The sequence below is a fragment of the Mustela erminea genome, chromosome 11 (assembly GCF_009829155.1).
Source record: "Mustela erminea isolate mMusErm1 chromosome 11, mMusErm1.Pri, whole genome shotgun sequence".
NCBI classification, from domain to species: domain Eukaryota; kingdom Metazoa; phylum Chordata; class Mammalia; order Carnivora; family Mustelidae; genus Mustela; species Mustela erminea.
Genome location: NC_045624.1, coordinates 27218000 through 27238849, shown reverse-complemented (window position 1 = coordinate 27238849; position 20850 = coordinate 27218000). Strand labels below are relative to the sequence as shown.

Below are 20850 nucleotides of genomic sequence, written 5' to 3'. Positions count from 1 at the left end.
ATGCCCAAGAATCGTGGGAGGTGAGACTAGAAAGTCTGAGAGAGACATCAAGCCATCTTTGTGTTCATGTGCTCAAAGGACCTAAAAAACAAGTGGTTGATTAGGAAATCAGTTGAATTATCTATACAGATATGCTTTAAGATCATGTATTTTTTTTTACATCTATAAGTATGTATTATACAAGTATTTAGGACTGAAAAGGAAGTTACAAATAATAAGTTCTACTTTTTTTTTTACAAAGAAAGAAATAGGTCAATCTGAGAGGTTGACAACCTGCCTCCACTTGAGCTCTTGATGGCACTGGAACCATGGGATGAGAACCCCTGGACCTCTGACTCCCTCTAAAGCTTTTCCACTTTCCCCGCAGAAGCCTTCTCTTGCATTCTGACTGCTGAAAAGTAACTCAATCCACCTCAATTAATGCTTATTTACCATTCAATTTACAGCTCTTACAGAGAAGAAATATATCAGAAAAAAAAAATTTTCTCATTCTGAAAATTCTGAATGATTCTGCTTTGCCACAAGGGATAGCAAAAGCCCCAAAACCTATGTGTACAAACACACAGAAAAGTACTATCTTTGAAGCTAAAAAATACCAAATTTAAGTACTGAGGACATGTGAAAAATAATTTATGCCGTTTCTTTCCTTGCTTGAATTAGCATTTATCTTAGGTTTGATACTCAACTGCACTCATATTGGAAACTTAGTGAAAACTACCTCGTGATTCCACTTTGAAGTTACAACCTATGTATGACTAAGATGTTCTGAATATAAACCTATCTGTATGTCAGATAAACTTTAGAAACTCTTGATATCTCTCCTTTTACATATACTCAATCTCTATCCTGTAAGCTTTGGTTAATCAAGAAAACTAAGACTAAGAAACAGAAAGCCAACTTCTTTAAATAACACAAAAAGTTTTTCCAACTACCACTGTAAGAAATTTTTTCTTTCAAGAAAGACATTTTTCTTTTAAATACCAAATCAATTTCCTCAACTGTACAACTATAATTTGATGGCTTTTACTCTTACTACTTCACTTTAGTGACCTATAAATTTGTCTAAACAATAATAATAACTATCTTTCCTGGTTTTTTTTTTTTTTCAGGATAAAAATCATTAAATGACCTGTTGAAGATACCACTATAAATACTTAACATTTTTGTTATGGCTTCTGTGCTGAAAATCTACAGGAATTTTTCCAATTAACTTTCAAATCTTTCTACAACCTTTCCGTAAAAAAAGGCAAAAAACAAATAACAAAAATATCTTTGAGATAATTTAAATGAATGCTTTACATATCAAAAATGGATTCACAAGAACCTATTACCATAGTCATCAATTTTAAGAAGTGTCCTAAATATGTTCCATATTAGTTTTCTTAATTATAAGATGTCAATAATATAGAAACATTTTTAATATAACAGAACATTTAATTACATCCATTTCCCATCAACACACCAATCATTTAATGATGATTATATTGGCCATTTCCACTGGTTGGCAGGAGGCTCTTCCACTAAAGGCTCCCATGGTTTCCACTGTAACATTTTTCTTGCCAGACTTAGTTCATTTTCAGCCTGTTAATAAAAGTTTTTTAAAAAATTATTTGATTACACTAATAGATATTTATCATAGCTAATGACTGAAATACAGTTATTAAAACCATTTTCATGTTAATACCTAATAAGCTATTCTACCATCAAATGTTGAACACTACTAATAAAATTATCTTAATTCTCATAGCTACATAATTATGAGCAAGAAAGGATGGCTTTTGATATTTTCTATACAATTAAAATTTGCTATTAGAGTGTTCAAAATTTACTTGGTGAATTTTCAATCTTAATAGTCTGTTTCACCATTAGACTATAAATTCTTTGAGAATGAGAAGAATATCTCTTATCTATGTCAATGGCTTTCAAGCTTTATTTTATCATGGCCCACAGTAAAACACAACAAATTCTACTAAAGGATCCATTATATGCACATAAAACTATCATTACCTTTACTAGCTAGGATACATTATTTTCTATTATTTTTTTTAAATGCTAGTCATAACCCATCTAACTGACTTCCTGACCCATAATCACTTGACCCACAGTTTGTAAAACAATGATCTATGGAATGTAGAATATCATAGATGCACAAAATTTACTGATTGAATTAATTTCCTTAGTCAGACTATGTTACATTTAACTTTTTCCCTTCAAACAAATTTATAACTATTTAACAAATATTTTAGGTTCTTTTGATTTCACATTTTTATACAACAAAAAGACCTATGACAAGTCCTGCTAACTTAGAAAAACACTGTTAAACACTTGTCAGGATGTCAGAAAAGGATTTCAAATACAGAGTAAGTGCCAAATTCCATCACAGACTGTAATTCTTTAAGAAAGGCAATGCCTCATTTATGCCAGTGGGGCAAAACAGCCAATCTAAGTTTAGCATCAAGTCTAAAATGTATACAAATAATGAGTTAAAAAGCAGATTAATAGAAGTCTGAGGATAGAGGGATTTACTAATACTAAAATGAGAAAATAGCATAAATACTAATTAAAAATATCTCTAACGATGGCTATTTCCCTGACAGCCCTTTGGCCTGGGTCTGTTGACCATTCATGCTTTCTTTAAGCCCCAAAGGCATCGTGTAGTGTGGGGAGGGTACCTAACCCTATACCATCATGAGGTCAACCCCATTTCAGGTAGCTGGACTCAGCTGCATGAGACCGCTATTGCCCATTCCTGCTCTCTTCCTTACTTCTAACACAGTATCGTTTCCTTCTTCTATCATCTCTCTAAAAATGGGCTGTCAAAAATAGTAGCTACTGGGGCACCTGGGTGGCTCAGTGGGTTAGGCCTCTGCCTTTGGCTTGGGTCGTGATCTCGGGGTCCTGGGATCGAGCCCCGCATCCGGCTCTCTGCTCAGCAGGGAGCCTGCTTCCCCCACTCTCTCTGCCTGCCTCTCCGCCTACTTGTGATCTCTGTCTGTCAAATAAATAAATAAAATCTTTAAAAAAAAAAAAAATGGTAGCTACTACCTACATGTGACTACTGACTAGGCATCTGAAATGCAGCCAGTTCAAACTCAGACATGCTGCAAGTATAAAATACACAAAAGATTTTAAAGACTTAGTATAAAAAAGAATATAAAATATGACAATATTTTTATATTGGTTATAGGTTTCAATTAATGTTTTAAATATTTTAGGTTAAGTAAAACATTACTAAAATTCAACCTTAAAATTGCCTATGAAATTGTGGAGATGGCACAGCTGACTTAAAAATAGCTATTGCACCCTGAGACTATAACTGCATAATAAATTTATGTGTAAGTTAAACTAATCATGATCAAAGTGAGATCTGACAAAAAAGAAAGGAAGAGGAAAAGGACAATAGTAAGTTAGGCAGTAAATTGCCATATGGTACAACAGCTGGTGAATGAATAGAAGGCCAAAAAAATAGGCCTTTGAATGACTAAAATAGTCTACATTCATAAAAGGCTGTATGAATGCCTGATACCTCTTTTAACAGAGCCATCTAACAATTCTTTTGAATTTGTATATCATGTCTGTTGGTGATATACCTCCCTAATCACCAATACTGCCCACTATATCCTTTTATTTGTCCTTTAATAAAACTGAAGAAATGGTTTTATTTTCTTTAAATTAAAAAAAAAATGAAACAGAATTGAGTGTCAGATGGCATCTAAGAGTAGACATCTAAACCTATAATACTGTGGCAGGGAGGTGGGTGGTGAAGTGGCGGGGCAAAGCGGGGAATGTGATTTGACCAAATAAAAATTTAAAACATCTTTACATATGAGAGAAAATATTCAGTTGAAGTCAAAAGGCAAAGAAGAGACTGAAAAAATGTACAGATAATATAGCAAAAGTTTAAGGTTAATATCTCTTTTATTTTAAAAAGCATTCAAAGAAATATAGAAGATAAATGTTAATAAATAAATAAAATCTTTTTTTTTTTTTAAGATTTTATTTATTTATTTGACACACAGAGAGAGAAATCACAAGTAGTCAGAAAGGCAGGAAGAGAGAGAGGGGGAAGCACGCTCTCTGATGAGCAGAGAGCCCAATGCGGGACTCGATCCCAGGACCCTGCGTTCATGACCTGAGCCGAGGGCAGAGGTTTAACCCACTGAGCCACCCACGCGCCCTAAATAAATAAAATATTAAAAAAAACAAATGAGAGAGTAAAAACATGAATGATTTAATATATAAAACACAAAATACAAGAACATGTTTTAAGCTTAACCTTATTAATATTGGGGGAAAAAATGCACACAACTTAAAAAAAGGCACAGGGGGCGCCTGGGTGGCTCAGTGGGTTCAAGCCTCTGCCTTTGGCTCAGGTCATGATCCCAGGGTCCTGGGATCAAGCCCCACATTGGTCTCTCTGCTCAGCAGGGAGCCTGCTTCCTCCTCTCTCTCTGCCTGCCTCTCTGCCTGCTTGTGATCTCTGTCAAATAAATAAATAAAATCTTTAAAAAAAAAAAAGGCACAGATGTGTTAATCAAAGTAAAAAATGAAAATACATTTTCATTTTATGATTTTGTGATTCAAAAAACCTGTATTTCTCTATATTAAAAATATATGAAGCCTTTAAAACACAAAAGTATGTATCTAAAAGATAAAATTATTCAAATAATAGTAATATTGTGTTACTAGTTTGAACTAAAGGCTAACAGTAAATTTAAGGTGTATCCAACTCCAAATCTCCAACAGAAGCCTCATAAATTCAAACTATAATTACTGAGAAATATTTAATTGATATATACATGACACAAGTATTTCCTATATGCAATTATTCTTATATTTGAGAGTTGATTAAATAAAGAAATTTAGGGTTGTTTTTTTTTTTCTGGAAAGTCAGTTTTGTGTCTCTAAGTATTGTGCCTCTGACCATTTAAAGCCAAACAGCTAAATATTCAACTTTTTATTTACCTGAAGAATAACCTCTTCTAGTTGGCCACACTGAAGTTGGTCTTCTAATTTCTTAACATCTGGTTCCTACAATTTAAGGGAAAAAAAGAAAAAAAGATTTAAACAAAGAAGCACAATATCTAAATGTTTCAATATCCTAATTAAAAAGGTCCAAATATAAAATAGCACTTATTATAGCAAACATAATTAATTTTTATTTTATTAAGCCCTTACTAATGTTTGCCAAATATCTGGTGGAAACCCATTTCATTTACTATTTTATTGTTTTTCTGTCTTAATATTAACTTGCTTATCAAGAGTAAGAAATATGATGTCCACCTCAGTTTTTCTAAAATACAGATTTTAGGGCACCTGGGTGACTCAGTTGTTAAGCATCTACCTTTGGCTCAGGTCATGGTCCCAGGGTCCTGGGACTGAGCCCCACATCAGGCTCCCTGCTCACCAAGAAGCCTGCTTCTCCCTCTCCCACATATCCTGCTTGTGTTCTCTCTCTCACTGTGTCTCTCTGTCAAATAAATAAATAAATAAAATCTTTTTTAAAATAAATAAATAAAATACAGATTTTAAAATACTACTTTATTTTCTTAGTATTTCCTGTATTTCCTCTGAGAGCATTAGTATTCAAAATAAATGCTACTCTACAACCCAGAATTCCACTCTTAGGTATATACCAAACAGAAAAGTATAATACATTAACCAAATGGCATGTTCAAGAATGTTCACAGCAGCACAAATTATAACCCCAAACTAGAAATAATTCAAATAATCCTATATAGAATTAATTAATATAGTATTTGGATATAACAGGATACTACCTAACAACGAGAATACATGAACTACAGCTAGAACACAGATGATTCTCTCAAACATAATAGTAAATGAACGAAATCACACACAGAAAAGCACAGACTTAGATTCCATTTATAAAAATTTAAAAACCCGGTGACATGAATCTGTGGTGTTAGAGGTCAGAAGAGTAGTTATCTTTAGGAGGGTACTAACTTGGAGGGTAAAAAGAGAGGGTTTGGGCATTCTGAAAATGTCCTCTGATTTGGTGTTAACATGGGTGTGATTACTTTGTGAAAATTCATCAAGCTCTACACTTAGGATTTCTGCATATTTCTTTTGTACATTATTCTTCAATAAAATAGAAAGAAATAGAAAAGAAATGCTTATAATTAAAACAGAAAATTAAAATAAAATTAAAATAGAAAAGAAATGCTAATACGTTACCTAGAAAATACAATAACATGTATTTATTGCTAGTAAACTGAGCTTTGTGAGATCCAGAAGCCATGTTCTATACATTCTTACACATATGTAAGGTGTAAAAAGGATGGTTTTTTGACCCACAAAAGGAATGAAAAGAGAAAAAAAAAACAAAGATATTTTCTACAGGAACTGGCACGTTCCTGCTTCAGGGCATCTGCTGGCTAACCAGGGATATCTGCATGGCTTGTTTCCTCACTTCCATCCAAGTTTTAGCTCATGTATCACCTTCTTAGTGAGGACCACTCTTGATAGTAACTTATACTGTGGTAGGTTAAATAATGCCCCACAAAATATCTATGACCTAATCCCTAAAACCTATTAATGTTACCTTGTGGGGCAAATACTTTGCAAATGTAATTAAGAATCCTGAGACAGAGATTATCCTAAATTATCCAAGTAGGCCCTAAATACAATTACAGGAATCCTTTAAAGACAGAGGCAGAGTGAAATGATGCACAGAAGAAGAGGAAGTAATGTGACCACAGAGGCAGAGATTAGAATGACAAACCAAAAATGCTGAAAGCCACCAGAGCTGCAAATGTCAAGAAACAGGTTCTACCCTAGAACATCTAAAAGGAACGCAGTCTTGTCAATACCCTGATTTGGGCCCTTGGTACTAATTTTAGGATTTTTGGCTTCTGGAAATGTAAAAGAATAAATTTCTATTGTTTTAAGCTGCCAAGTTTATTAGGACAGGCAGAGGAAACAAATATGTATCGTAACATCCCTCATCACCTATATACACATCATTCTCTTTTCATTTTCCTTCACTGCATTTAACTACTTTCTAACATGCTATTTAATGTACTTCTTTATTAACTTACTTACTTCTTTGCCTCCCACCATTAATGTGTAATCTCCAAGAAGGCAGGGATTTTTATCTACTTTGTTCCTGGTCATATAGGCACTGGCTTCCATCCCTACAAACATACATGGCATATAAAAGGCATTCAATGTTTCTTGAATAAATGAAAATAGTTAGAAAAGAAGGCGGAGGAAAGCAGATGAACATGTTTGAGAAAGACTGGTTAACTCAGAATTAACTGAGCTTTAAAGCCGAACTCCAAAAGCAAAACGGGGAAGGTGGTCACTGTTAAGAGACCCAGGAGAGTGAAGAAAAGAAGGCAAAGAAGGTTCAGTATTTCCAACTCAAGAGAATCCTGTGCTAGGAAAACAATTCAAAATTTGTCTTACTGAAGTTAAGTTAATAATATGACTTCTATTTAACAGTGACAGAACGTCCTTAAACTTAATAAGCTACCATGTACTGATCACCATGTGCCTGCAAATGTGTTAAACACTGTACATAATTACCTCATTCAGTCCTAACAGTAAGTATTTAAGTTGGTATTATACTCGAATTTTAGATGAGGAAACTGAGAAAAAGAAATGGACAATATGCCAATAGTCACTCAGCAAAGAAGTATTAGAGCTGAGATGAAAATTTTGGGCAGGCCACAAACCAATACTTTTCACCAATATTCTACCTCCCTAGTATAATCTGAAAAAATATTTACTTTTATTTCCATTTCAGGCTTAGTAAATAGATATTTTATAATCATAACAATATTTACTGAAGACTTCATATAGGACTCTATTGAGGGTTAAAAATCTGTAATAATTTTACCAAAACCAGGAATGAGGATACAACTATTATACGGTACTTAGGATTATTAAAACTATTTGTATGTAGCCTTTTGGATAGACAAAAATTTCTATAGGGCCTTATATAAGCACCAGGCACTATGCTCAATTCTTGGGACACAAAGAGGAATGCAAGCATCAATCATAAGTAGCTTATGGACTAGGAGAGAAGTCATAAATAAAATACAGTGTGACAGGTACAATGTAAGAAAAGCAAGGAAGTTGTTAATCTCTACTTAGGAAGATAAGAAAAGGCTTTACATAGTTAGTAACGGATCTTGAGGCCTTGAATAAGCCAGAAAGACAAGGTAAGGGTATTCCAGGAAGAAGAAGAGAAAATACAAAGAAACACAATAATAAAATTACATGTAAATCACGAAATTATCAGCTGTTTGGTATTGCTGAAGTTTAGGGTATGAAATTGGAAATGACAAGGTAAGATTCAGAAGATAACCCAGAGTCAGACATTGGAGCACCTTCCATACCACTCTAAGGACTTTAACATGTAAGTCAGTGGTTCTCAAACCTGGCTGTACATCAAAGAAAGGCTTGGAGATAAAAGCAGTTAGGAGAGTTTCATACAACTAACTCAGCAAAAATTCTTAAATTCTGCATCTGAGAAACACTAACCAAGAAACCACAGGAAGAACCTGGATCAGATTTATAGACTGAAAAAAAAAAAAAATCATTCTATTGGCAGTGTGGGGCATATAATGAATTATGATGGAACTACACATGGACCGGTAAGTTAAACGGCAATTAAAAAAGCCCAAGTCAGAGAAAACTATTTTAACTAGTAAGTGAAAGTAATGACAGTAAACTCTTCTTTGGTGGACACTGGATAAGAGAGAAAAGAAAAAGAGGGCAAAAATAAAGGAAGATATAAAGATAAGAATTTTCTTTTTAAGAAAATACATTTTGAGGCTATCTGAAAGTTAATTAAATCCGTGGATAAAAGGGAAATAGAGAAAAACGATTAAAGTGGGATAAGGTTATAGAGAAGGAAAGCAGAGAAAGACTCAAAGAGCTTTACCTCATGAAAAGAGAAAGGGAAATTTCTTACTCTGTGATGGAAAAAAAAAAATGCGAAGCCCGTTTTACCTTAAGGAAAACATGAAATCAAAAGAAATGGTGAACTTCCCCTTATAGACTTTAATCTGTAAGCCACTTTCAGAATTGCCAAGCTAAGAATAAAAGTTCTAAATCAAACTGTTTTGCTGCATACCTAGGGAAAAATAATTATTCTCTTTGGACTACAGAGCATGGTAACATAATAATAAGAAAAATGTATTAGGACCACTTATTACTTATATGTAAATTACTTTTAGAGTTTATGAACACTTCTGGAAAATTACAAAAGTCCATGAAATAATTGCTAGTGTGAAAATTTAATAATTGAGAAATTTAATTGTACAATAGTGCAATACAGTTTGGTATAAAAGAACTAGTAGCAGTCTATGGTGTGTCTGGCTAGGGCCTTTGATTTAAAACCTATAAAATGCTTCTATTAGTCCGCTAGGGCTGCCAACAAAATACCACAGACTCTATGGCTTCAACAACAGAAATTTATCTTCTCACAGTTCTGGAGACTGTTAGCCCAAGATCAAGGTGCAATAAGGTCAGTTTCTGATAAAAGCTTTCTTTCTGGCTTGCAGATAGTTACTTTTTCATTGAGTCCTCACATGGCTGTCTCTGAGTATAAGGACACTAATTCTACTGAATCAGGGCTCCAATCTTAGAACCCCATTAACCTTAATTACTTCTACAGATGTTCCACCCACACTGGAGAGGGGTTAGGTCTTCAGCATATGAATGGGGGGAGGGGACAGAGTCAGTTAATAACAATGTTTGATACAATTTTTGGTAATTAAGAGACTGACTTGGTCCTCTGCAACAAAGCACTTTTTAAGAGTTACTTTTGAGAATTTTTTTAAAACACAACAGACATTTTTTGTTTTGCTTTTATTCTTCTCTACACTGAAACTAGAGAAAAGAGGTAAGGATTATTATATCTATAGATAAGTCATTAATCAACAAAGGACTTGATCAGGAAGAGAGGTAAAAAGAACAATGTGAATTTAGAGAAGAGACCTAATGTGGTTATTTCACTATGGTGTTTAACAGTGGCTTGCACATGGAATGCATTTAGTAAAAAGGAATTTGCTGAATAAAGGGACAAAGGATGGAAGGAAAACAAAGAATAGAAAAGAGCAAAGTATATTCCACATGTGGAATATGCAAAAAATAAACAACTGAACTTTTTTGTTAATATTGCATTGAAACCATATATCCAAGAAAACACAATCAAGTCAGCTACTTACCGCTTTAACCATACTCAGCTTCTCATTTGTAATCTGTTCTGTGTACTTCCTATATGCTGCATTTTTAGGAATTTGCTCAAGAACATCAAGAATCTTTGTGTACAATATTCTTAGCCTCTGAAAAGACAAATCATATACATTTCCAGTTTAAAATAGCATCTTAAGATTCAACAGAATACTTCAGAAAGTCTCACAAATTACAAAAAGGCAAAACAAAACAAAAACCCCTCACGTTTTTTAAAAAGCATTTAATTCTTCCTTGTTGCAATTTCTTCATGTCTATGCACTATCTATCACCTTTATAACTGATGAAAAATGTGAGTACAGTTGATTCGTGGACAACGCTGGGGTTGGGGGCCAGTCCCTGGCATGGCTGAAAATCCACGTATAACTTATGACTCTGCCAAAACTTAACTAATAGCCTACGGTTGACTAGAAGCCTCACCAATAACACAAACAGCTGGTTAACACATATTTTATATGTTGTATGCATCATATATTATATTCTTACAATAAAGTAAGTTAGAGAAAAGAAAATGTTATTAAGAAAATCTTAAGGAGAGGCACCTGGGTGGCTCAGTGGGCTGAGCCTCTGCCTTCAGCTCAGGTCATGATTTCAGTGTCCTGGGATGGAGCCCCCCATTGGGCTCTCTGCTCAGCGGGGAGCCTGTTTCCCACCCCCCACCCTACCGCCCCCTCCTCTGCCTACTTGTGATCTCTCTCTCTGTCAAATAAATAAATAAAATCTTTAAAAAAAGAAAAAAGGACGTCTTAAGGAAAATACACTTACAGCACTGTACTGTATTTATTGAAAAAAAATGTGCATATAAGTGGACCCAAGCAGTTCAAACCTGTGCTATTCAAGGGTTAAATGTAGAAATATGGATACTTTTCACATTGCATGAACAACAGAAGTTGTATATAAGCCAAAGGTATGATACTAAGTAAAAATAAAACTGCATTCTAACTTATTACTAATGATCTAATCTGAAAATCAACTCATTTACTAAATCATTATTTCTCAAATTGAGATTCTAAGCACTACAAAATAATATTTTTTTTCAATTTTTCTTATCTGAATTTCTGCATAAGTAAAATAAACAATGATCATCAGGATGATCAAATTTAACCAATGTAGTCCTAATACTTCAGCTTATGATAACTGAGTTGGTATTATGTGAATGAAGGTTTCACCACAGGCTTAACAGGAAAGTAACAAGAGAATTGAATCACTGTACAGCCTGTATTGAAGCACACTGAACTTCAAGTTCACACACAGCAGTCTGGATAAAGTCATATGTAAGAAGCTGTGATAGCAGATGCTAATTCACAAATGTTCACAAGTAGTAAGTATAATCATAAATACACATACATGATAAAGAATTTTTTATTATTTCTTTGTATTTGATTTGAAATTTTTTAGTTTAATTGTATAAAATCCACAGGTGCTAATACCTAGTTTCATTCCTATGTATTCACAATATACATTATGAATAAATAAATAAACCTTCAGGGCCTCTAAGAATTGCTTTTCTTAAAAAGTAATCTGCATATTTAGACATTATTTAGACATTTGATACAATGTTCCATAAGAGTATTTTTTAACTATACTAATGTAGAAATTATCAGATAACATATAATCTGAATTATGCATGGGTTTTCAGCCTCATTTCTTCTTAATTTAAGCAAAGGATATGGCAATTGAGAGGTCAAGTTAACAGACTTGGGTTCTAAAATGGAGATGTTAATAATATCTGCTTCATAGGTTGTTGTATAGCTTAAAACAGTATCTGGCATCCATTAACTTTCAATAAATGTTAGCAATACTGTTCTATTGGAGGGAGTCACTTCAGCAGGTATCAGAGAAAGGTTTAAGAAAAAGAAGTATCTGAGATAGACCTGGAGGAATGATAGGACTTGGACACTTAAAGATGTAGGAAAAGACAACCTTACACATGGAATACACACATAGGACTGAATGGCAAAAATAAAAGGAATATAAAGTAATTAGTATATAGTTCTAGTTTCCTTTGACTTTGCTGCCCAATAGTCACTGGCCAAATATGGTTATCAAACACTTGAAATGTGGTTAGAACTAAAAAGTGCTATAAACACAAATACACAGTGGATTTTGAAGATCTAGTATAAAAAAGAGTATAATATATTAATTTTTATATTGATTATATACTGGAATGGACATTTTATTAAAATAAATAAAACATTAACATGTTTTAAATATATTAAATAAAATTACTAGTTTTTACCTTTTTCTGTATTAAAAAAAGTGAGTCCTACAAAATTTAAAATTACGAACAGAGTTTGTATTTATAACCCACATTATATTTTTATTGGACAGCATGTGGCTAGAATATAGAACCGTGAGTTCCGTTTTAGACAATAATGAGTCATTATGAACTCTTAGGAACTACACAACATTCGTTTAACAAACCTTATCTTTACTGAGCACATACCATGTGCTCATCCTAGTTCTAGCAGTGAATAAAATAATAAAAAATCCCTGCCTTCTGAAAACCTACCTTCTAATAGAGAAAGTCAATGAGCAAGATAAATTACTAGAATTCGGAATGCTAAATAGCGGTCTGGAGGGCCTTTATTAGGACTTCTCTACTGCAAGTGAATTCAAAAGCCAGTGGAGGGTTCCGCTGAGAGACATGACCAGACTCATATGTGTCAAGCTGACTCTAGCTTGGTTGAAAAAGACTAAAGTGAAGCCGTGACAAAGAAGGAAAGGCAGTTAGGAAGCAAATGCTTCAGCTTGATGATGGTAGCTGAGAACATTGTAGCAGCAGAGGAGATGGTGAGAAGTACTCAAAATCTGGATATATGTTAAAAGTAGAAACCTAGAGGATGTAATTAAGTCCTAACTGTGGGGTGTGAGCAAGAGAGAGAAATTAAACATGGTTTCAAGGTTTCTGACCTGAGTGAGTACAAGAATGGAAATGCCATTCATTGAGGTAAGCAAGCCTGAGAGAGGAGCAGATTTTACACAGAAGAACAGGAACCCAATGTTGGACATTTAAGTTTGGGTTGCCTGACATTCAAGTGGAGATATCCACTAAGCAATTAAATAGAGAAGACTCTCATAAGGAGAGGTCCGTGCTTGGTACAGAAATCCAACAGTTATCAGTGTATAAATGGTATTTAAAACCACTAGATTGAGTCCAGACAAGGAGACAAATATAAGCAGAGGAAAGTTCCAAGAACTAAGTCTTAGCACTCCAAAATTTGTAAGTGGGGATATGAGAAATAACCAGAATAGGAGGAGGAGAAGAAAGTAAAGGGGGGGGGAGATAACCAAAAAAGCAGGAGATTGAGGTGTCCCCAAGCCCCAAATGCTTGATGGGAGACGGCGCCAAATGTGGCAAGTGCTATTAATGGGTCAATTAAGATGAGAAACGTGAGGTGACCGTTGGATTTAGCAGCACGGAAATCATGGTGATCTTGAAAAGGGCAGTTGTAGCCAAATCTGAGTGAAGTGTTCAAAGGGAAGTAAGAGACAATGGAGACAGTTAAGTATAGATAACTCTTTCCAATCACCTATAAAGGGGAGGAGAGAAATGGTGTGATTACTCAAGGCAGGTCAGGGATAGCGGGAGGAGGTTTTTGAAGTGTTTTAGATGGAAGCGTTCCCACTAGAAGGGAAAACTGATGACACAGGGGTTAGTTGCCAGAGCGATATATTCCGTAAGCCAGAGTGTGCTGGAATCTGAGGCACCTAAGGCAGAAAATGTGAGGCGGGGGTTAAAGGTGGAAAATGGAGCTACAGGGACGGGAGGGCCCTCCAACAAGTACAGGCGAAGCCACCAGACGGCTACGGAGAAACTGGCAAGGGAAGTGGCTGAAGAACGAGGTCGGGGGGCACGCACGACACCAACACACGGCACCGATCAACGAAGTGGGCGCTGCTCGGTCTCAAGACAGCTCTCGGGCTGAGCTGTAATTTCAGGCTTGAATGTCCACATCCCCCTGGTCTTTCCAACAAGGTCACAGCGCTCTGGTCGTCCTCGCGGTGTCAGGAATGGAGCAGCACGTACCTCGTGCGGAGTCTCACAGACAGCCAATCCCACAAGGCCGGTGGTCTGTTCGGAAACAAAACACGATTCACGCTGCAGACAATTCCGCGCTAAACCACCAGTCCCCCGGCTAAAACCGGCCTAACCGTGCGATCGGTCTCTCAGAGCCACTAGTCTGGGGCGGAGCTACGAAATCCGTCATCTCTGAGGACACAGCTGAAGGAGTCCCCCCAAAACCCCGGCAAGCCCGCGCCAGTTCCGGCCATCACCCGCGGGATGAGACGCTTTCGGGCTGACTCTACCCCCACGACCGAAAGTCCAACAGTGACCTCCAGTCACCTTACCTTCTTCAGCAAACCCGCCATGACAGCGCCGACAGGTCGGGGACGCGCAGCCCTCTGGGAACCACGCTCAGACCCGCTCAATCCACCACCGAGGCCGCCACACCGTCACCTTGGAAACAGACTCGGTCAGCCTCGCTCAGGATTTAGGCTGTACCCCGCCCATTTCTAAGCGGAAAATGGACGCATGCGCAATGAGTACACGAGCGTCTAAAGCAGGCGCTGGAGGAAGCTGGTGTGTGTTAGCTGGGTTAAGTCTCGGCTCCTGCCCTTAACTGCCTTTGACGGCTTGCCCAAAGGCAGAGGGGAAATACTCCAAATCTCCAGAAAGCTGTGACAGAACCTGCACTCGTCTTAACGTTTGGCGAATTCCTCAACCTCCCTTCCACGGTGCAGCGTTTAGTAAAATGAGAGTGGTTCTCTGGAGCTATCATCTAAGTGATCGAGTAGCAGCAAGGGTTAATTCATAGCGCAAGCATATCAGTATTCTCGGTCTAATGCGCCAAAGCATTTTGCAGTGTGAGGCCATTTCTTATCTCAACCCTCTTCCACTTCACCTTTCGGAAGTACATCATCCACTTTTCCTCAGGTGAAGGGACAGCAGACCACACCACTTCTCCCCACTTACCTCTGCAGACGGAGTACGCATGATGTGTTAGTTACCGGGACATAATTTGTAAGACGGGATCCTACATCCTGGAATTTACTGAACCATAATGAAAAGATGCATTAATATTTGGTAAGTGTTCTAAAAGAGTCTGTGCCAAGTGCAGTGGTAGCAGGGAAGCGGAAGTAACTAACCCAAAATGGTAGGTGACTGTAGTCAAAGAAGGCGTTTGCTAAAAAGTCAACGAGAGAAAAGCACAACAAACTGAGTGAACACATATGTGTATATATAAAAAATATATATAAAAGCCAAAGTCCTTTATCTGCCTTTCTTCTGCAGCAGAGAGCCCCACAGTCTCTCACTTCTCAGAACCGACCTCCTTTTCTCCTCTCCATGCTTAGGTAGCTGTTCTAATTCTTTTCTAGGAAAACCATTCCACCAGATGGGCACATGGCTCCATCTTTCACTTCCTTCAAATATTACCTTCTCATTACGGCCTGCCCAGGCTATGAAATTTACCCTGCAATCCTTGTGATCTTTGTTTTGTTTTCTTCATAGTCTTTATCCCCTTCTAATACACTATCTAATTGTCTTGCTTATATTGTTACTGTGTATCACCCTTTCTAGAATATATAAGCCATATGCAGTGGAAATTTATTCCTACCACATCTAAAATGCCTAAAATAGTACATGGTACATAATAAACATTCAATAAATATATATTTTAATGAATACAATAGAAAGATAGGCAAAGGAAATGAAGAGGCAATTGACAAAAATGGAAACAGGAAGAATCACTAAACATGAAAAGGATTCAACCTCCCTAATAATACAGTGCAAATTAACTATAATTCTACTGACATCTTATGGACAAAAATTAAAGACTGACAATACCAAGTGATAGCAAGGACATGGAGCAACAGAAACACTCATACACTGCTGGTGGGAGTGAACTGGTATAATCACTTTAGAGAATAACTTCACAATAGTTCGTTGAAGATATGCAAAACCTACAACTGAGTGTTAAAGGTTAAATTTTGTCCCCCCAAATTCGTATGTTGAAGTCATAACCCCACTAAAATGTGACCTTATATAAAAATAGGATCTTTGCAAATGTAATTAGTTAAGATGAGGTCATGATAGTGGGCCTTTGTCTAAAACAACTGAGGACCTTATTAAAAGGAAATATTTGGACCCAGAGAAATATACACAGGAAGAATGGCAAACATAATGCAAAGATGAAGGCAGAGATAGGGATGATGCTTCTGTGAGTCAAAGAACAACAAAGAGTGCTAGAAAATCCCTAGAAGTTAGGGGAGAGGAGGAAACAAATTCTCTTAGCCCTTAGAAGAAACCAACTCTGACTTGACCTCAGATTTAGTTAATACTTTTAATGATGTTTTAAATCCCCAAGTGTGTGGTATTTTGTTACAGCAATCCTATAAACTAACACTGAGTAATAGATTTGTTTGATCAATGTTCCTCTCTTCTATTAGGATAGCTGTCCCTAGAAATATGAACAATGGAGGTCTTTTCTTTTTTTTTTTTTCCCAGCTTCGTATTTCCATTATGGGGGGGTCATAATCTTTCCAGTCAGATTACTCAAGAATTAGGCTTCACCATAACTTCCATAATAATTTCTAACTTCTTGTATTTAAATAATTCATAATGACAATTCAGGACAGAGGAAATACATATTAACACATATGCATGTATTAATGGCATTTTAAAGATACAAGCAGGCACGTATATGGATGTACACACATACAAAAATACAAACTACTGAACTGGAACAAACCATCTGATGCATCAGTTTGCTCCTGCAATAGTGACATTTATATTTGGACACACTAGATTAGATTCAGGAAATGATATTAAGAATGAGAGGAAATGTCCTTATTTTTCAAACCAAATAATGCTGAAATAATCACCGGAATTTAGATGAATGGAAGTTTATGAGGTCACAAACTTTACTCCCTGCCCCCCCCCCGATTCTAAGAGCTTTTGTCATTGCGATATGTTCTAGAACGCAGAATCATGTGATTATAAAAGATGCATGTGTTTTCACTTGTTGTGGCTTTGGGAGTTTAGGCTTCTGCCGTACTGTATTTGCTAAAGACACCACGGCTAGACAGACCTAGCTGATCCTGGCTAAGGTACTGCATAGCTAACCATTTCTATGTGGTGGGAAAGTGTGTAGGTTTTCTGAAGCAACCCTGTTGCAGAGGTGCAAGGCTGTGTATGGATAGGGCCTGAGAGTGGTGTCCTATGGCTCGTGATAGAAGAATTGCCTACTAAGAAATCAACCTTGGCACCTGTGATATCAGAAAGGGATTTGGGAATATCTTAATGTGAGCAGCAAGGACATCAAATGTATGATATTCTCTTTGGGAGACAGTTCCCAGAGGGTAAGTGTTAGAATCCTTCTAAGGAAGGAGACAGATGTTAGGAAATTCTGTGAATAAAATTAGAGCAGGCCAGGTGACTTAGAGCTAAAATCTGGATCTCAAGTTTTACATAATGGGCTGTGGAGGACCCCTAGCTCTTCCAAAAAGGGAAGGCTTTTTCCCCCAAATTAAGTAACTGAACGGTTTAGGACTTCCTACGCTGCTGCTTACTGACAGAGGCTCTGTGAAGGGCTGGATCTTACCAAAATTATGTTATTAAAGTGTTTCTCTAGAATTAAGGGCTCTGGAACTATGCTCCCCAGCCAATTACTTGAAGGAGGCATGAAACCAGATGGCTGAAAAAGAAGAAAGCATCTCAATTTTCAGGGCACAAGGGGCTCTAATAATCTAGAGGAGATAAGTGCTACCTTGGCCAGTTTACTCTTCGTTTTCATGGTCAGGGAGCAAGGATAAAAATAATGTCGCCTCAGGGAGTATTCTCTCCTCTCCCAGACTTGGCAAGAAAGAAAATAATTTTTTTCAAGTTCGTTCTTAGAACAGACCAAAATATTAAAATTTGAATTGTTTGGATATTACCCATCTCTTGTGCCTCCATTCATATAGTGCATATTCAAAACATTTTGGATTTTTTCCATTCTTTTCTATCTATGCTGTGGATATTTGTAAAAAGTGTCCATAACCAGATAATTTTCAATATGTTTTCAATATAGTGGTTTTTAGAACCTCACTCTAAATTGGGCTATAACTTAGATAAAAGCCATTGCCAAGTTTTATCTTAGTGGCTGTCAGCTTCCAAATATTTGAGTTACCTCATGTGTGAGAAAATGGGGCTATCCGACACTGCCACCCAGACTTGAGATAAGTTTAACATTGAGGTTAAACATTTAGGTATCTCTTAACATTGAGGTTTAACATTGAGGTATCTCTATTGAAAAGTAGAACCTATGCAAGGATCGCGTAATAAAGATTTCTAGTAATAAAGACTTCACCCCTACCGGTGGGGGGTCATATCTAGCATTACTCCTGTGACCAAAAGCTGCTGCTCTCCACTTGAAAGCAAGCAAGAAAAAAAAAATGATGAAAGTCAGGAATTTTTTAAGATAGTGGAAACTATCCTATGAGATTAAAATAATAAACATTTATTAACATAAATGGTAATAATAATATACTAATAAAGTGAAAATAAAACAGTAATTACTGTTGAAATGAATACCTTAACAGAATTTAGAAATAAGATAATAAGATTTGCCATTTTGTATCAATGATACTTGTTTAAAATGCAGTTTCTACATTTATTATATCTTGTCACCACTTTCAACTTTTTATTATACTTAACTTTATCTTGTTTGAAAAGCTGAGGGGCGCCTGGGTGGCTCAGTGGTTTAGGCCTCTGCCTTCAGCTTGGGTCATGATCTCAGGGTCCTGGGATCAAGCCCCGCATCAGGCTCTCTGCTCAGCAGGGAGCCTGCTTCCCTTCCTCTCTCTCTCTCTCTGCCTGCCTCTCTGCCTACTTGTGATTTCTGTCTGTCAAATAAATAAATAAAATTTTTAAAAAAGGAAAGAAAAGCTGAGCAAATACTTTAATTGTGGAAACTGTTAATCTATATGCCATGGTCAGGGGCACCTGGGTGGCTCAGCTGGTTAGGCATCTGACTTCAGCTCAAGTCATGATCTCAGCGTCCTGGGATTGAACCCTGTCAGTGTCCCTGCTCAGTGGAGAGTCTCGCTTCTTCTCCTCCTCCTCCTCCCCCACTTTTTTTTCCCTCTGTCTCCCCCCCATCTCCCTCAAATAAATAAATAAACAAATTAATTAAAATTCCATGGTTAACCTAGCTTTAATTCCCAAAAGTTCCATTATTTGCAATATATAATATTATGCAATTTATAATATGTAATATAAAATGTAGTAAAAAATAGTCTCAGGGATCTTCTTATACATTCAGGCAACTTGCCTCTCTCCATCACAGAGTAATCTTGTAATACAGAGGTATTACAAAATATCCCAAACCGCCTCTTTGTTTTCCAGAGAAAGCCAGTTTTGACTTCATAAGCCATGCAGTCAGTTCTCCAGGAGGTGGTGATAAAGAGACAAATGTAAATGGTGGTCTTGGCAACCTTATTCCATTGAGGGATGAAGAGACTTTTTTTTTTTTTAATTTTCTGGCAATTTCATTTGGTCAAAAGCATAATTAGCAGTACAACATAAAGGAATTTGGTCTAAAATATCTCAGATATATATAGACAGCAAGAAAAATATCTAGTCCAGGAATGGCGAGGACCCAAAAGAGCCAATCTGCCACTTAAAAAGTCATTACTGAAAACAGTAAATATCAGGATAAGGAGGATTTGATTATATGCCCTTATATGACATTAGAACATTATTGGAGGCGCTGTTAACAGCTGGAGAGTGTCTGAGGTTAACTTAAAGGGCAGTGAAAGGGAAGAGGCAAGGGGGATAGTCCCAATATCGCCGCCAGCACCTGGGGGAAGGAGCGTAGCAGGGAAAAGAAACAGGCTGAAGAAAGGTGGATACTGTTACTAAAATTCCAGCTGAATGAGAACAGAACCAGTACCCCCACAGTAACTCAGGGCCAGTAAACAAGGCAGAAAAGGGAAGCTAACGGAATTCACATAACATCCTAAAAGTACAGCATAGCTGCCACAGTTGGAAAGGATATGATGGGGAAGAACCTCGAAGAACTCTAGAGGCAAGCATGTTAAATATAATTGATTTCTCGGCTTATTTCCAAGAAAGAGGACGCAGAAGAGAATAGGAGTGGGATGTAAATGTCTTACTGTGGGTAACTTAGATGAGTAGAAATTACAAGCAAATAATAATTGCCGTTATTAAGTCTTTGTTAAAGAAAAACTGCATTATAATGTAATATGATTAAATCCTTTTCAGCAATACGGAAAGCTGGGGCACCTGGGTGGCACAGTCGGTTAAGCATCTGCCTTTGGCTCAGGTCATGATCCCAGGGTCCCAGGATCAAGCTCCATGTCATGGGCTCTCTGCTGAGCGGAGAGCCTGCTTCTCCCTCTCTCTGCCTGCCTCTCTGCCTACTTGTGATCTCTCTCTCTGTCCAATAAATAAATAAAATCTTAAAAAAAAAAACAGGAAAGAAAACTTCTAAGTACTGCCGTAGTCTTAGGTGGTAACACTTTTTTTCAGACCACCTCACCATGCTCACAAGTCTCAGACTGTCCCTTCCAAGAAAGTTGCCAGGCCACTACTCTAGTCAGCATTCACATGATGTC

General features: G+C 36.7%; 2 protein-coding genes across 4 annotated transcripts in view; both read right to left on the bottom strand.

Moving 5' to 3' along the window:
- LOC116568657 (solute carrier family 13 member 1) overlaps positions 1–356 on the bottom strand; it is a 323245-nt gene extending 322889 nt beyond the window's left edge. For both annotated transcript variants that reach the window (XM_032304209.1, XM_032304210.1), the window contains exon 1: positions 278–356. The gene's annotated coding sequence lies outside the window, so the exon portion shown is untranslated. The remainder of the gene's footprint in view (positions 1–277) is intronic.
- Positions 150–14707, bottom strand: NDUFA5 (NADH:ubiquinone oxidoreductase subunit A5). 2 transcript variants are annotated; one of them, XM_032304223.1, is made up of 6 exons: positions 14581–14707; positions 14258–14302; positions 10203–10319; positions 4966–5031; positions 1463–1581; positions 150–391 (listed from the first exon to the last, which is right to left on the bottom strand). In XM_032304223.1, exons 1-5 carry the CDS (start codon positions 14599–14601, stop codon positions 1480–1482), a joined length of 351 nt encoding a protein of 116 aa, XP_032160114.1. In that variant the 5' UTR covers positions 14602–14707; the 3' UTR covers positions 150–391; positions 1463–1479. The 2 variants fall into 2 exon arrangements, with proteins under 2 accessions (XP_032160114.1, XP_032160113.1); XM_032304222.1 differs by lacking the exon at positions 150–391 and having other exon boundaries at positions 1414–1581.
- Between the last annotated feature and the right edge of the window lie 6143 nt (positions 14708–20850).

Excerpts from the sequence above, each read along its gene's own strand:
- NDUFA5 (XM_032304223.1), bottom strand. The coding sequence starts at position 14,601 with ATGGCGGGTTTGCTGAAGAAG. Across the intron at positions 14,303-14,580 it reads TGGCGGGTTTGCTGAAGAAG|ACCACCGGCCTTGTGGGATT; the intron begins GTAAGGTGACTG and ends GTTTCCGAACAG. Across the intron at positions 5,032-10,202 it reads AGCTGAGTATGGTTAAAGCG|GAACCAGATGTTAAGAAATT; the intron begins GTAAGTAGCTGA and ends CTTAAATTGTAG.